Source organism: Ammodytes marinus (genome assembly GCF_949987685.1).
Source record: "Ammodytes marinus genome assembly, chromosome: 6".
NCBI lineage: Eukaryota > Metazoa > Chordata > Actinopteri > Uranoscopiformes > Ammodytidae > Ammodytes > Ammodytes marinus.
Window position 1 is genome coordinate 11,921,416 of NC_137235.1, and position 16,556 is coordinate 11,937,971.

Here is a 16,556-nt window from a genome sequence, read left to right on the forward strand (position 1 = left end):
ATTTTGTTGAATTATCAAGTTACAGCAGTCAGCAGTTACATGCCACTTCCGCTATTCAGAATAAAAGCGCCATATTCACGTTTTGAAAAACTACCTATTTTACTTTGGTCTTTGAATAACTACCCAAGAAACTACTTAAAAGAAAAATCAAATGATGCGCATAGAAAACAATTTAATTATTTCCTAGTGTTGATAATATTTATTTTAAAGGTGCAGTGTGTAATATGACATCATCAAGAAAGTTCTACAAAGTTCTAGAATGCAACACTCCCTGGGTAACCCCAACCCTTTCTAATAATAACAGAAGCTACAGTGGCCTTCAAGGACAAGAACAACATTTTAAACAATGCACCTGATGACATTCCAACTATGACACTTTCAAGATGGCGGCACTAGGCCTTGGTCCAAAATATGCAGAAATATGGACATATATGAGACCCTTTCTATGGGAAAAAATAATAATTAAAAAAAAAAAATCAGTTATTATGCACTAAATTAAATGTACTTATGGATATTATAATTACTTTCTACAAAATCTGCTAGGAAATAAAACCCAAAATTCTACACACTGCAGGTTTAAGATAGGCTACTTACTGTAGCATGAAGCACACTTCCGACAGAGTAGAACAAGAGGCATTTCATGATAGAGGCCTAACAAAGGCCTACTGTACATTTACAGTTTGGTTTATAAGATCAGGGTTTGTTAATAGCAATCTGAAGCATAATTAAGTATATCAGATTAGATGTAACACATTTGCTAGCTGAAGCTAACGTCAACATTTGACAAACAATTGGTTTTAATGTACATCACGCAACCCTTGGTGGTTGGTAGGCTATTTTCAGTGGTTAGGCTATCTTTTGCTGGAAAAGAGTAATAAGTTAAATTTTTTCTTTGCACAACATCCCACCCCAATATCCTGCTTGAATAGGAAATGCATCACACTGGTGATGTTATTTGTTATAAGAACATAACTTTCACCTAACTGCTACCCTACTAAAGGTTAAATATAATTTGGAAATATAAAATAAAGATTTCTCTATAAAGATACAATGGTACAGTTTATCACTCAAAATCAGTGATTAATAATTTAAACTGTAGGCTATGTCACAATTTACAGTAATTTATATAAATCACTCATATTCCTAAAATTATTTTGTAATATTTTATTGGCATATACACAGTTTTTACAACGGAAACTCAAGAAAAGTATTGAAATATTTCAGCTTCAGTGATGAGCATGGGTCTCTGGGAGACCTGGAACAACATCTCCCGTCTCCAGAATGATGTCCCCCTAAACACAAAAACAAGGTCAAAACAATAACAAACGTTTCCTCTATGAAGACTCTATATCAGAGTGGAGCTCATCTAGACTATTGTTGGAGTGTTTAAGGACAGTGTGCAGGAATCAAAGTGTGGGAGAATCAGACCTTGCTATAGCTCCAACAAACTAATATGCAGCATTATGTTTAGAAGAACTGTATAGTTACAAAACAAAAGGTAAAATGTACAAGAAAGGTAAAGGAACTAATAAATGAGTCATACGTACTGGGAACAGCTTGGGTTTCAAGGCCACAATGCCATATGGCCTTTCCTGTGGGGAAGAAGGACATTGTTATTGAGTATATCTACAGATCAAGACACAATTACATGAATGAATTTACAATAAGTATACTGAAGCTGACACCTGCAGGAAGTGAGCCATATATGGCCCCTGTTTTTGGTCAAATAGAAAAGAGAATAAAATAACATGGACAAAGAGGAATAAAGTCAAAGTAACATGTAAATTATTTTAAAGTGCCCTTGCTTTCTTTACAAGTTACGCGACCAAAATAATCAAATAATTATTCAGATATTCAAACACTTTTTTTGAACTCTGTATCATGGCTATTATTCAGCAACTATTGCTCAATATAATCGGACTCTTATATGTAAACTCCTCATTGGTTTTACTTAATAATAATGTTAATAAATTCAATTGACTTACAGCAACATGGTATTTCACGTAGTAGTGAATTATCCAAGCAGGTATCAACAGCCGTGTCATTGTGAAAACTCCACCAGTATAGGCTTTGTAGGTCTGCAAAGAGAAACACATAGAAGCAGGTTATTATTACTAGAGAAGTACATGATAAATTCACGTTTATTAAGAATTAATCGGTAACGCATACTTCAACACAGGTTTGAACCTTCACTCGAGTAGGTGAGAGGTCCATGCATGTAAAATACCCAGTTGTAAATGTAATCGAAATTGGTCTTTCTTTGTGGAATTTGATACTATTTAAAACATGGACCCAAACATCAACAAAATTGTTTATTTAAAATAGAGTTGCAAACCTCCCTCTTTGGTTTGTAATCAATTTCATGACAAAGCCACCGTTCTCTAAAATTAGGACAACAGCTAATTGTTGTTTTAATTTTTAATTAATCTGCCATATTTTGATAATTTGAATATTTTGATATATTTGATATTTTGGTAATTGATTCAGAATTTCTGCAGTATAATATGTAAAATCACAACTTCCGTGAGCCAAATATACCTTGTTCAAATTGGCCTACTTATTTTTAAGCATTTATTGTTATTAACTTTATTATTATTATTACAACTGTGCTTTTCCTAAAGTATCACGTAAAAAAGACCTAGGCCCTATTGGCTGTTTTGTTGACACAACTGTCGAAAGATCAACAATATTAAATTTGCACAATTGAAGACATAAAAAAACCCTAAATGTGCATATGGAATCAGACAATGTTTTTTTTTCATGACGAATATCATAAACCCAGGGCCTTAGCAGGAAGGGTGTGAAAAATAATGTTTTAAAGCCCTCTAGCAATAACAGCCTACAAACACAAAATACAATTGACTGGACAATTAACTTATCAAAATAGTTGACTAATGTCTACACAACAGAAAATATTTGTGCCCAATTAATGTGACAATGTTTTTTTTTCATATTCATTTACAGAATCAACGTAGCAGGTTTATTTTGTCCTTATTTAACCACGTGTGCACTGCAGAATATGACATTATTATACTACACATTATACACATTAGTTCAACAGACGTTGTGAATGAGTTGAGTCTTTAATACTTGAGTGTTGTTGAACCAAACAAACCTTCCTCTACACTGAAGAAAGCAGTGAGAAGCTTTAATTGGAGCTTTAAATACGTTATATTTAATTGCACTAGTTAAATTGTGTAATGCGAACACTTTGTACACTAATACAATTCATGTGTGCAATGTTGTCCCGGCTAGTTGTTGTTTTGCTAGCTAACTGGCGTTAGCTGTGTAGCAGGACTCACGTAAAGTCTCCACAGGCTCTTTGGCTCCAGGAAACCAGACCAGAACTTGGCGATGGCTCCGGGAGCTTTCGCCGGCAGCACAGGCTCCCTGGGGCTGAGCTCCTGGTCCTTCAGCCACTGCCTCCGGAGCTTCCAGATCTGCTCAACACGGAGCTTCTCGTCTGGCGTATAACCAGACATTGCTTATTTCTGGACGTTCAACCTCAAGCAGCCTACAATGACACCATGGAGGACAGACACTTCCTCTGCAGGAAAACGCACCAAGGTTGAACAGGGCGACAAATACTAGTGCGACACCTAGTGGACCGGAAGAGGATGTGCAACAAGATATGTTTTTTTTTCTCCCTCCGATTTTAAAGAGCACCTATTATGCTTTTTCAACTTTTATGACCTATAAACGTTGTTCTAATGATTTATAGTCATGTTTAAAGACCTACTTCACCGGTGGGAATATGAAGGTGTATTGAATTCTGAGATCCTATTTAGTATAAATGTGCAAAAAAAAAATTTAAATTGGTTCATCCTAGTCTGAGAAAAGGCAGAAAGAGTGTTTTATGGTCTCACTGTCTAACCCTACATTTTCCTTACTGTGACATCACAGTAAGGGCTAGGATTAACAGGACAGCTGGGCCAAGAGAAGACAGAGGGAAGACAGAGGGAAGAAAAACCTCATTCATTATATTATAATAGTGATTTTATAATGATAGAACGCCTGTTCCGTATGGGTGAAGTATTCCTTTAACCATACTAAAGTTTCAAATAATGACTTACATGCATTTAGACCATAGATAGTATATAAAATGTTTAGAGACATATTCCCTGCTGACCGTCTGGGGTGGCTGTGCAGAACGCTAAACACTTAGGAACACCGGTCCGATTCACTTCAAATTTCCGGGATTTATCTACGTAGATCAATCCGGATTTTCCATGTATGGTAATGCTGCAACGTGCTCAGGCACGCTCCGGCCATGCCCCCACCTGCCTGCTCAAATCTGCCCGTGCACGCACCGCTGAAAGTGTTCCGGAAGGTAACCAATCACAACCGAGTGGGGTTGGCAGGAGCATAGACATAATAAAGACTAGACTATGGGCAGGGTCAGGAGGGGGATGAGGGGGCGGAGAAGGACGAAGCCCTGTTGACAGATAATGCTGAAAGCCCCAGATGAGAGGAAGCATTTCCCGAAAATCTACATCGTTTTTTGTGCTGTGATTCGTGTCAGGTTGCTCTATAGGAGTCATTAATGAGAAATTAAGACCAGAAAAGTAGTATAATAGGAGATAGTTAATGCAGATATAGCCTAAAACACCCATTGCATTATTCTGAGTTAGAAAAACGATGTGTGGAAGGATTATTTTTGTTTATCAATTACCTGCAAGTCATTGATTCAGCCAGTTTGTAGTTTATGAAACATTCAAATCACAAATAAAATAGCCTTTGTTTCAGATTGTAAGTTTTCCTGAGCACCAGACATTTTAGAGAGGCACCCATGATTTTACATGACAAAGTCAGTTTACCAAGCAGTCTTGGTTAAACAAAAGAGAATAAGGTACTACTCCACTGTCTATGAAAACGGTGTATAATGCCATCTGTGCTGACGTCATTGGGAAGTCAATGGTGATGAATCTTGGACTCAGAGAGTATACGCCTGTGTGGGTGTTGTTTTTTATATACTGTCTATGTTTGGGAGTTGTTGAGGTAACGACACTCAAGTTACGTCATGGGAAGGGTCCTGCAGGGATGGACTGCAGTATGTGTGGAGCTTGACCACACACTACTAGGGCCTAAAAGTCAGGATATCTCGCCCCTTTTCTCCCCAATGCCTGTGTTTATTGAAATGTTCATTTATTTATTTATTTTAAACCTCACTGTGGGACTGAGCTGCGCCCATGATGTCAAAGATGATTGACATCATGGCAGGTTCAGTCCACTTGAGTAATTCAATTGTTTAATGTATTTCTTTATTTTCATTCTTAACAGAAAATTAACTTTAATTAATCTAGTTGTTCAGTATATGATATATTTATTATTATCCCAACATGGCAGGTGTAAGTCTTTTGTGCTCATGATTAAAGTATAAACTAAACTAAAGTAGCCTATACAGCCCGATACTATAATAATTATCCTGTGGTGTTGGTTGTAGGCCTACAGTCAGCTACAACATCAAAGCCCCATGCAAATACAAGAAAACTGCTAGCTGAACAATGTAGTGAACACAATGCAGGACATGGTTAAATAAAAAAAAACAAATGCACTGCACTGCAGTCACTACTGTAGAGTATGAACTTTTAATGAAGTTGAGTAGTTGCATGTCCGGTACAGCAGGTGGCGATCTGCACTTTTCATGCTGTTTTCTTAGCCGTCCAACCATCACATGAAGAAGAACACGCAGGCACGCAGGAGGAGAAAAAGCGAAGTAGTACCCTACAGTAGTGTACACTGAACAGTTTATTATTGTCTCAGCCACCGGCTTGTCGGTCACATGTAGGATAATGGATGTAATTAGCTGACGTGAGTTCATGTATGGGCTAGCGACACAAGCAGCGGAAACAGCACAATTGTATTTTATTAGCAGTGACTTCAACTGTGACTTCAGGTAGGACCTAAGAAACTCAGTTACTCTCCAATACTATAGTTAATGCACCATTAGTTGAGTTGTTGAGGTAAGCTAGCTGTCAAATCCTCCACACTGTCATGTTTTAGGTGTTCAATAACTAACACTCGGTCTCAATTGTCAATGTGAGATGTCAAACTCTTGTATTAGTGGAGGTATTAAGCTTTAAATGACACATCATTCGTTAGCTTTTAGCTGTCCAAATAACTAATATATTGTGAGCTTTGACATAAACCACTGAGCTAAAGATGACGCTTGCCCTATAGCTCAATGTACAGTTACGAGTCAAGGTGACATGTGCACAGATTTAGTTACAGTCAGCGTGAGCGTAATAACCTGATATCATTAGCACAGGTGTTGTCGAGCTGTTGAAAGGAGTAACACTTTAATGTAGCCTATATCTGTATATCTGTCATTCGACAAAATGTATATTTTAACTCTTTACTTTAACATGAACATCCATTGTTATTTAATCAGATTAACTCATAACACATAGTTTTATTCTCAAGTAAACATTACTTACTTAAAAAGTTACTTTTCTAATCAAAGCTTCATTTTGTAAATAGACATACTGAATATTAGCTTCACTGGTCATAATGATACAATTAATTTGATTACTGCTTTCAATAGCTGGCCACATACTTACACAGTTTCGGGAAAGACAGGCTAATGTTTGGCTGACTAATCAACTTATATATTTACCAATTAAAAGTAGGTAAATAATCACATTGGAGCAAACAATATGTTTAAAAATCCGCTTTTTTGAAGGCAACATTGCCCACAGTTGCAGTAACAGTAGATACTGAGATGATAGCTACCACTGCTATGTTATAAAAAACAATAAATATGATGAAGCTTTTTCTTTTCCCCTCTGCAGATCTTTGCCAGACTCTGGATGGAGTCAGCAGCCGAGTTTTCTCTGTCTTATATAGTCGCAGCAGGTGACCTGGCGGTTGGGGATTCATGCCAACTTGTACACCAACGTGAGAAGGATGGTCAAGTACTTCTGTAATTTCGTAGAAATCCGGAGCCAGTGGGATCAGGTGGTCTCTGCTTTTTGGCAGAGGTACCCTAACCCATTCAGGTATTGTGATATGTTTCACGGTTTGTCATAGATGCTCATTGTAAATGTGTCAGGTGTCTAAAGTCAAAACAGTCTAAAGGATATCGTGTTTTTTAATTGGTTAGGTGCTGAAATAAGGGCCACAATCTTACTTTCTCAACTTGGTCTCGCGTCTCCAAAATCTCACCCCAATAGAAGACTGATGTAAAGTAAAGTAATGTTTGTTTGTTTTTAGCTTATAGATAGTGGCGTCTATTGTTACGTTTTATAGATAGATAGAGAACTGAGAAAATACATCAGGGAAGTAAAACTATGGTAGCTCAGTTTTGATTCTGTTATGACTTTACTTAACAATATCAGAATATTGAGAGATCTTTGTTGAACCAAAACAAAATGTTCACTGTATGTGTGCCCTCTACACATACATTGCACATTTTGTTTTTAACTGGGTTCAAGTGCAGAACTGAAATTATTAACAAACTGATACGAAACCTGAAAGTTTAAAGATAGGTTCGCATTTTATTCAAGTCTGTCTTTAAACAACACTCACATGCCCACATGTGCATAAACACCGTTTTGACTTGATGTAATCATTGCTAATATTCATACTTCTAACCATTAAGAGATGCCCTCCAAACTTGCTTCAAGTGGAAAAGACGACGTGGACAAAATCCACTGTTCATATTCTCTGCAAAATATATAACAAGGCTAAACTAAAAGCTACAGGGTATCCTACAGTACATTTATTTTTTATCACAGAAAAACCAATTTGGAATTATGTACTTGAGAGAATACATTAAAATCATGCACGCTTGATCCTATCCTATTACAGTATCTTGTTACCGTCTTTCTAAAACAGCTGTGTGTTTTGTTTGGATCAGCACCCATGTTCTCACAGAGGACGTTGTGTACCGGGAGGTGACTGCTGACCACCGGCTCCTCTCCAGACGCCTCCTCATGAAGACCAACCGGCTGCCTCGCTGGGCGGAGAGGATCTTCCCCTCCGGCATGTCGCGCTCTGTCTACATCATTGAGGACTCCATCGTGGACCCTGTTAACAGGAGTCTGACCACATACACCTGGAACCTCAACCACACCACACTCATGGTGAGCTGTCTGTGCTTTGTTGCTCATACTGTGTAACCCTTCTCTTTTTTATGAACAATTCTAGTACGGATATAGCTATCAATTGTTTTTTTTATTAAAGAGGACCTATGATACTTTTCGACTTTTATGACTTATAAACGTTGTTATAATGACTTATAGTCATGTTTAACCATACTAGAGTATCTAGTAGAAGCTAGAAGCTCAAAGGAGTGTGTAGAGAGAGACTGCTGTGCTCGCTAGGGTAAGAGGAAGAGTGTCCCGAAAATCTACATAGTTTTTTGTGATGTGATTCGTGTCAGGTTGCTCTATAGCAGTTTTTAACAAGAAATGAAGACCAGAAAAGTAGTATAATAGGATCTCTTTAATGTTTTAGTGTCCTGCACTCAGAGACAAATCTCTAATATTGACTGAAGCATGTTTTTGCCTGCCTGAGTATCTTAAGGCAGCTGTAATCATCTCTTTATTTAATAACAATATATCAAATGGCAATGTGAAGGGGTCAATCAGGGGAAAGGTTAAACTCATTGCATTATTTAGCTGTCCAGCTGACAACTTCTCAATGCTCTCATTTGCTCTCATATAGCGTCATTGTCAGCTACAGCGAGCAGCTGTTTTCAGCTAAAAAGCTTTGAAAACTCACTGTATGCTACCTTCTCAACCAGGCTGCAGGCAGACATAAGTGGTGACTAGCCAGTGAACGTAGTGAAGCATTTAGCAGCCAAAGAGCTAGATAATTCCCTCAGGAGTTTGGTTGAGACCAAAAACCTACGTTTATCAGGTGGCCAAAAACACAGCACCACATGATTGATTATGTTGCTTCATAACTAACTGCTGTAAGATAAGAAACTGTTTGTTGTCAAGATTGACAAATCAATTTTAAAGGTGGTGATGTCAATATTATGTTCGCAACTTGTTTCTGCTGCCCCCAAGTGGTCTAAGAGAATCAGTTATTTCAGGTTTAAAGAGTAAATTATACTTACTATCTTCTGGCTGATCGCCGCCAGTGGTTATCAACTTGCTTCATTGATAGAAGTAGAGCACATACTGTATGTTACTGTGATCTGACATCATTGTTAGATGTCATTACACACCTTATACCACAAGATTCATCTTTTTTCTTTGTTTCAAAATCAGTTCATTCATTTAAAATAATTCTTGTTCCTTAGTGTTGCGGTTCCTCCTCTCCTGTCTGAGTAGATAAACTCTGAACTATCTCTGTGCTATGTCTGCTCTTTGCACAGTGCAGTCACATGTTAGCAGCTAACCCCAGAGAGGAGGAAATATTAGTTCAATCAGGCTGATCTTCAAAGGAGTGCAGCGTTTGAACACAGCTCAGATTTGATAATCTCCCAAGGAAGAAGGAACTTGACATGACTTAATGCAGCTCTCTTAGGTGTAATATCACACTCTCTCTGTGGTACACTAATGCAGGGATGGATAAATGCCACTGATGTTTTTTAATCTACTGCCTTTTGACACAAACCTGGAAGATTAGATGAATAACAGGTCGTCATCAAATAAATTGTATTTTAAAAACATTGATAAATGTGAGAAAGACGAGTCTGGGAGAATACAGTGTTCAAATGTGCAAAAGACTCCGGTAACATTTGCAAAACTAAACTGTCTCCTACTGCTTTGGACTTTGAGCTTCTTCAGATTTAAAAATAAATAAATAAATGGTGTTGGCGGCATTTATTTTAAATGTTTACAAAAAAGTTGATTTTGAATTGAGAATTTGTTTGGATCCAGCCATGGCCATACTCAACCAAATCAAATTGAAAAATGGCAGGACATCACCCAACTTGAATTGGCTGTGCTCATTTGTTTGATATGTTATGACTTATTAGTTAAGATGGTCAAATGTTCGATGCTTTATGTAACGTTTGTTTTTACTACTGTAGTGAAGAGTAAAGTGGATATATTTGCTTATATCATGTGTTTATCACTACAAATCAGCTTTCAAACATCTGGAAGTCAAATCTCTAGGTTAATTTTTTTATTTTATTTTTGTTATTTGACCTCCTCCAGAGTTTCTGAACTCTGTGATTAACTAAAGCAACTTCACTGCCTTGCCCTATGTCTTAACCTGCTGTCATCTTTCTCTCTCCTCTCTCTGGAAGTCTGTTGAGGAGCGTTGTGTTTTCCGAGACTCCGCGGATCAGCCAGCCACCACCCAGATTAAACGAGAAGCGTGGATATCCTCAAATGTTTACGGCCTCTCCAGGCCTATTCAGGTACTTTCACCTTTGTTGTGCAGCAACTTGTACTCAAACCAACATGTTAAACTACTTTGAGCATCATTTACAGTGCATTTTCATCATATTATTTTTTCTTTGTATGTTCTTTAAGCTTCAAAGAGCCATTATGTTCTTCAAATGAGTCAAATATTAATAGAATATCATACAGCTGTAGTAGTAGTAGTACGATGGCAGCAAAGCATACTTATATTTATTGAGAAATGCCTAATTATATCTCTCCTAGAGTGTAGAAATAAGTATTTATGCTTCAGTTTGAACACGTGTTTATATCCTAGAGGAACACACAGAATCATCCCTTTAAGCCCTTAGTTAGATTTGTAGGTCTATTTGTAGGAGTATATGAGCAGAGGTGGCGTGGGAGCCAGTGTGTAAAAGCCAAAATAAGGAAGTTGCCGATTTGAGGGGAGAAGTGAAAATGGTGCCAAAAATACGTCAACCTAAAATTGATATAATGAGACGTGGAAGATACCAGGCTTGCTTTGAAATCCCCAGAGAAAATGAGACAGAGATGGGTAACTGTTTGCTAAGTTGTTTTTCAGACGTCCTCCCCATGCAAAGCCATTTCCCTTTTCTGTCTTTTCCCAGGAGTTTGGATTGGCCCGCTTCAAGAGCAACCAGGTGAAGTCCATGAAAGGCCTGGAATACGCACTGTCCAACTTACAGGGTATGTACACTCCACCAGCAGAAACAGGGGGGAAGTGTCATGGAAAAACAAGAGGGAAACAAAACATTGTTTATTTTTAGCTGTTGCCATTTCTGGAAATGAGAAAACTAGGACTTTCTTTCCTCAAAACATTGGACTGCGTCACGTTTTACTCTATTTGATTTACATATTTAGGGTTTGATTATATAAGATCCTAATGTTGCTTTTTTTGTACAAAATGTACTCAAGTGGTACAAAATAGTTTGAAGCATTAATTAATAATTGCAAGGTTGTTTTAAGTTAAGCCCCTCTGCTTCGCCTACATGTTTGCCTTAGAAACGGGTACACAAAGCAACCAAATGGTCCTTGTTGCTTAAAAATATCATGGGACTGTAGGGGGATATGATACCATGGCAACTACAGTGACAAACAGCTTGTATTTATGAATTTAGGCCTGGACCAAAGCTATTTTTGTAGCCAAGAGTTGCATGAATAAAATACTGTGAAGCACGTAATACTAAAAGTACCTAAAAAAAACTCTATAATAACTAATTCAGCTAATTAAAGGTGCAGGTCTTTAGTAACAAATGGCGGCAGCTGTGGGAAACGCACATGTCCAAAAGTGTGTCCGCCATCACAACAAGGTCTAACAATTAATGTCATTATTGGATTTGAATACACTTCTAATCAAGCCGTTACGATAGTGGTGCGCGAGGTGCTTTCGCCTTATTCTATAGAACAGCTGATCCACAAAATGTTACCCTCAGCACTGTACTCCCTTGGGTCCTCAGGTTCACACCAATCAAGTGTGGAGGGGATCGGATTATCGGCTGGCAGGAAACTCTTAGGAGAGACGTACAGACTTCCAAATCCCAAGTTTTTAGATTTGATGGATTTTTGATAGATTATTAAATGATATGCTAGATTGAAGGTTCAATAAGTGGAATGGTCAACTTCCTGTCACTGACTGAAGGTAGCAGTCCCTTCACGTCACCACATTAATGCACTGCGGTCTTCAAGCAGCAAGTTATCTAGCATCATCTCAGATATGTCAGTGTGATAAAACATGATAAAAACCATCAAAACCGACATTGGGAAGGATTTTTACCTGCTTCGCCATTGTAGGCGCATAAACATTCACCGATCTGTCGCTCTGCGCGTGCACCTGCAGTGAGACGGGTGCTAGTTTGTAGCGTTCTCTCTTCTGATTGGATATCAGAAAAGGCTTCATAGAAAAGTTTATTTTGCTGATTACACGCAGAGCGGGTGACTGAGAGATCAGTTTAATGAAACGCGCACACTATGTAAGTGATCACTGTATGAATAAAGAGCGATTGAACATTTATATTAACATAAATAAATCGCTTACTTCACCTTTTAAGAGAACCAGAAAATATTGATGTTCGAAATGGATTTTTAGTTTAAAAATAAAATAAAATTGCTTTAATTACGACTCTTAATTTGCCCTGTGCAAATCCACAGTGGGTCCTGACAAGTGAGGTTATATTATGCCCCAAACTGTGTGTTTTATGCTGACGCAGCATACTGTTTTCTGAAAGGATATTCTTCCATTGTTGTGATTCTGTCCCATTGCCCCTTTGTTGATGGCACTGCAGGGATTGGCATCAGGCTGGGCGTTGTGGTAAGTATGTTAGCTGTGGGGCATCTGTCACAACCCCTGGCCTGGCCCGGGGTTGTGACATGATGAAGTACATGAGCCTCACACAGTAGACTGTAGCTGAGGTAGTGGCTGTTGTGTGTGCAGATACACATTGTATTTGTCTTGAGGGTAAAGTGACTTTTGTATAGAAGTAGATGGTGTATAGTTTAGTTGACCTTAATGCCATATTTGTTTGAGATAAAACATTTAAAAAAATAATCCTGTTAGTAACTTTTTAAAAGGAAAATTAGTTACAGCTATATTTCGAATATAACCACTGCAGACTGGAAAATGCTTGTGATCGATGTTTTTTTGTTAAGCATAGTTTAAAATAACAATTTTTGATCTTGTTAGTTACAGTCAAGCTGAATTACAGTTGTTTCAGAAATCTTTCAAATTTGACATGCATCAATATTTTGATGTTCATATAACTGTTACAAAGAGCTAACAACTATGCTACATAAACATCAAAATAGAATGTAGTATTGTAGTATAAGAATGCAAAACCAAAGTGCATATTACGCTTCTGTCTTATGCAGTTCTCACCTTATGCCGTTTAGAAATTGACTGGGTTGGGTTTAGAGATGGAAATTCAAATTCACCAACTGGATTTAATTTGAACAAAGGGGCAAACCCCTGTGTGTGTGTGTACTGTTTTTAAATAGTGTCAGTTACCACATTTTGCCATTGTATGGCAGTATAGTCAATGACAAGTGGCGTAGATCAGAGAGGACCTCCAGCGATGTTGCTTCAATAACTTAAAACAATTATTGATTTTTTTTTTTCCATTTTAAGATTTTTCCAATAAAACTCTTTTCTGATAGGACAGGATGGTGGAGAGTGTGAGGGACCGTTTGTAGAGGGCGATGTCATGTGTAGGATGGATTTATGTAATGCTGTGATTGCGTGCAGTTTACCTGCTTCTCTTTGTTGCCTTTACTATTATGTGACCTGGATTTTAGAGTTGATGCTTTTTTTCTGCCTTTATAGATCAGATTGAATGTCAGTGCTCATCTCACAGGTCCACATAGTATGTTATTTTTAACATGAAGCTCAGTAGCCTCCTCCTGATCTCTAGTTGTGAATACATTTTCAGCTGATTAGCATTACTGCTATCATCAACCGCTAGAAACCGCCAGACCAGTAGTGTGTGAGAAGTCACGGGAGATACCACAGCACAAAGAGGGACGGACAGATGGACACGTCCCACCTCTCGTCAGACTGCACCTAAAACACCTCTAGGACTGTATTTTCTTATTTCTGAGATCTCTCTGATATTCTAGAAAGAACCTGAGGTAGGATTGGAACTTTTTATTTTCACACAACCAGTCGCCTTTCACTTTAGGCTAGAGTAAATGGGGGCCAATGCATCAGAGAGCGTGACGCAGTCAGTGAAGCAAACGTACACAAGAAATCAACTCCGCTGTGGTGAGGAAAAGGAAACCAGTTTGACATTTACAAGTGAAATCTGCTGCTAGTGCCTCACCTCTCCGTCTATTTAATAATAGTAAGAGCTGATGTTATCTTCCCCCCCTTTTTTTAGATGACACAGATCCAATCCCTCCAGTTATTGCCGACGACCAAATGTGAAGAGGTTTCCGCCCTCTGCCACAATGCAGCAAATACAGTTTAGGGAAACTGCTCCGTTATATTGTGATCCTGGTTGTTGTTCTCCTGTGAGGTACTTTAAGTTTGAGGGTTCACAGCGGTGTCAGACACAAATAGACTCTGCAGCACATAGCACTGAATCCAGTAGGAGGCAGTTTTGCAACAGAATGCAAATATGGACGTGCTGACTTTTTGGGGGCACGACCATGATGATATAAGTTTTGTCACTTTTCCTTCTTGCATTCCATTATATAAAACCTCTTTCAGAAAGGCCTTTGTTTCCATTAATGTCCTGTCATGTCTGAACTAAGCCATTTAGGAAACCTTTTTATGTAAAAAGTCAGCCATGTCTTAACATAAAAAGGCATCACTTTAAAAGCTTGATGAAGCCAGCGATGTTACATATTATGTCAATGTCAGCTAAAAACAACCTGCATTGTTGTCACTATGGTTCTGTATCTCTCTCTCTTGCAGGAGAGACGCCCCAGCGGCTGCTCAGGGACACAGTGAAGGATGCGTCGGAAATTGCCAAGGAGACGGCCAAGAGCCTGGCTTCAGCTGCTGCTGTCCCACAGAAACCACAGCAGTACGTCTGACAGGACAGTGTGTCAACTACTGCACAGGTGACATGGACTCAACATGATGCCTTTTTCTGATCATCTCGCATCAACACAACTAGTCTGAAGCTTTCTGCGATCTTGCTGATACTTTACCCAACACTGCAATCTGTTTGTTTTTTCACCTCTGTTGGATTGGCTCTCTTCTGTTCACTTCTAGCTTATATTTTCTTTACATTCTACATACATTCTCAGCTTTCAGTCATCTCTCTCAGCTGTCATTGAGTCTTGAGTCTTTTTATGAAACAAATTGCCTTTGTGGAAACACTCAGATTATGACCAGCAGAACACTTTTATTGCTTTAACTGGGTCAGGCATAAAATGCAAATTTTTCATGTCTTGCCATATATGTTGCTTATCTATTTTACTTCAGCAAACTCTTCTTTCGCTTTCAGCAATTCAAGCCACATTTTATTACGCTTTGGTTGTTGGTCCAACCTAAAGTTCACATTAGACCAAATCTTAATACTGTGACTGTGTAGTTTTATTTGCACTAAAGCAAGAAGGGTCATAATCGAATATTTAAATGTGCACACGGGATAATTAAACAGTGAGCCCTATCAAGACAAGGTCTCTTTCCTAATTTCTTCCTTGTCTGATATTTTCTGGACACTAAACTCCCTACTTTCAAATGCACACGATCTACAGTATTCTGTAATATATAGATATAGAAAATGTAGTATAAATGCTTCTGGTAAATCACTGCCAGCCTGCAGTGAAGATACCAAAGTCATTTATATATATATATATATATATTTATAAGTAAAACATAGTGAGAGTATTTTAGATGAGTTTATTTTAATCTGCCTGTTGGTCTGACACTTAGGCAGTGATGAAGGTGATATTAATTGTAAACATTTCAGTGATTGCATTCCCCTTTTTAAAATGGAATTGTCTGGATTTGTTCTGCTGCAAGACTTGAATTATGTTTTAAAAATATGTAGAATTATTTAGCATTCATTATTTAGTTTTTTGTAAAAAAAAAAAAAAAAAAAGGGTTTATTTAGGGTTGTTTTAAACAGGTGGTAGCAATATGTTGAGAAAGAATATATCAAAACCAAATCCATTGGACTTTTAATTTAGGAGTTGTTGCATGTTTTGACACTAAAATTCAGAAAGCATTTTAAATGTATGTTAAAGTCCAAAGTTTTTGTCTTGTTTACTCATTGTCAAAATAAGCTTGAATAAACGTTGATAAGTTATTGATTTCAAATTGCCTCTCACCAGTTTTCTCTGCTGCAACTGACAAAAAAATTAACCCTGATCTTTACAATCTAGTTAATATTCCAGCCTACAGATCGGTTTCACAGCTGCACAATCCAAACAGGAAGTGCTGTACTATCGGAGCAGCTGTATCTGCATATTCCTGCTGCTCTGTGGCACAGTGCTAGGTTTCCACCACAATACCAAGTGTCCGTAAATCCACACGGTGCATCTCTACAATGGGCAATAATGAGGCTGCAGCAGCTTTATGTATAAAACATTTTTTTATTATATTACAATGAGAGAATACACAATACCTTCAAGTGTTTGCTCAAATATAGCCAGCACCAGGTAGACGTGTACACACGCTCACACGCACACACACAAAAAAAGAACTTATATAACATCTTCTGAATGTATATTACACATCCGCTAAAAAGGAACATATTCACAGGTCTCTGGCACAGAACTCTCCCTACTCTG

At 37.9% G+C, this 16,556-nt stretch overlaps 2 protein-coding genes across 2 annotated transcripts; one reads left to right on the forward strand and one right to left on the reverse strand.

Moving 5' to 3' along the window:
* Nucleotides 1-1,151: 1,151 nt before the first annotated feature.
* On the reverse strand, nucleotides 1,152-3,541 carry ndufb6 (NADH:ubiquinone oxidoreductase subunit B). Its single transcript, XM_080029986.1, has 4 exons — nucleotides 3,303-3,541; nucleotides 1,986-2,078; nucleotides 1,548-1,592; nucleotides 1,152-1,292 (listed from the first exon to the last, which is right to left on the reverse strand). Exons 1-4 carry the CDS (start codon nucleotides 3,480-3,482, stop codon nucleotides 1,227-1,229), a joined length of 384 nt encoding a protein of 127 aa, XP_079886112.1. The 5' UTR covers nucleotides 3,483-3,541; the 3' UTR covers nucleotides 1,152-1,226.
* Nucleotides 3,542-5,712: 2,171 nt separating this feature from the next.
* On the forward strand, nucleotides 5,713-15,984 carry LOC307251655 (PRELI domain-containing protein 1, mitochondrial-like). The gene is made up of 6 exons (XM_080029038.1): nucleotides 5,713-5,896; nucleotides 6,792-6,998; nucleotides 7,859-8,084; nucleotides 10,205-10,318; nucleotides 10,928-11,006; nucleotides 14,728-15,984. Exons 2-6 carry the CDS (start codon nucleotides 6,907-6,909, stop codon nucleotides 14,847-14,849), a joined length of 633 nt encoding a protein of 210 aa, XP_079885164.1. The 5' UTR covers nucleotides 5,713-5,896; nucleotides 6,792-6,906; the 3' UTR covers nucleotides 14,850-15,984.
* The last annotated feature ends 572 nt before the right edge of the window (nucleotides 15,985-16,556 follow it).

What these genes read in the sequence shown, in the direction of transcription:
- ndufb6 (XM_080029986.1), bottom strand. Translation starts at nt 3,482, where the DNA reads ATGTCTGGTTATACGCCAGACGAGAAGCTCCGTGTTGAGCAGATCTGG. An exon ending in AGAGCCTGTGGAGACTTTAC is followed by an intron (nt 2,079 to 3,302) that starts GTGAGTCCTGCT and finishes TTCTCTTTGCAG; the next exon opens with ACCTACAAAGCCTATACTGG. An exon ending in TGAAACCCAAGCTGTTCCCA is followed by an intron (nt 1,293 to 1,547) that starts GTACGTATGACT and finishes TTTTGTGTTTAG; the next exon opens with GGGGACATCATTCTGGAGAC.
- LOC307251655 (XM_080029038.1), top strand. Translation starts at nt 6,907, where the DNA reads ATGGTCAAGTACTTCTGTAATTTCGTAGAAATCCGGAGCCAGTGGGAT. An exon ending in GCCTCTCCAGGCCTATTCAG is followed by an intron (nt 10,319 to 10,927) that starts GTACTTTCACCT and finishes GTCTTTTCCCAG; the next exon opens with GAGTTTGGATTGGCCCGCTT. An exon ending in CGCACTGTCCAACTTACAGG is followed by an intron (nt 11,007 to 14,727) that starts GTATGTACACTC and finishes TCTCTCTTGCAG; the next exon opens with GAGAGACGCCCCAGCGGCTG.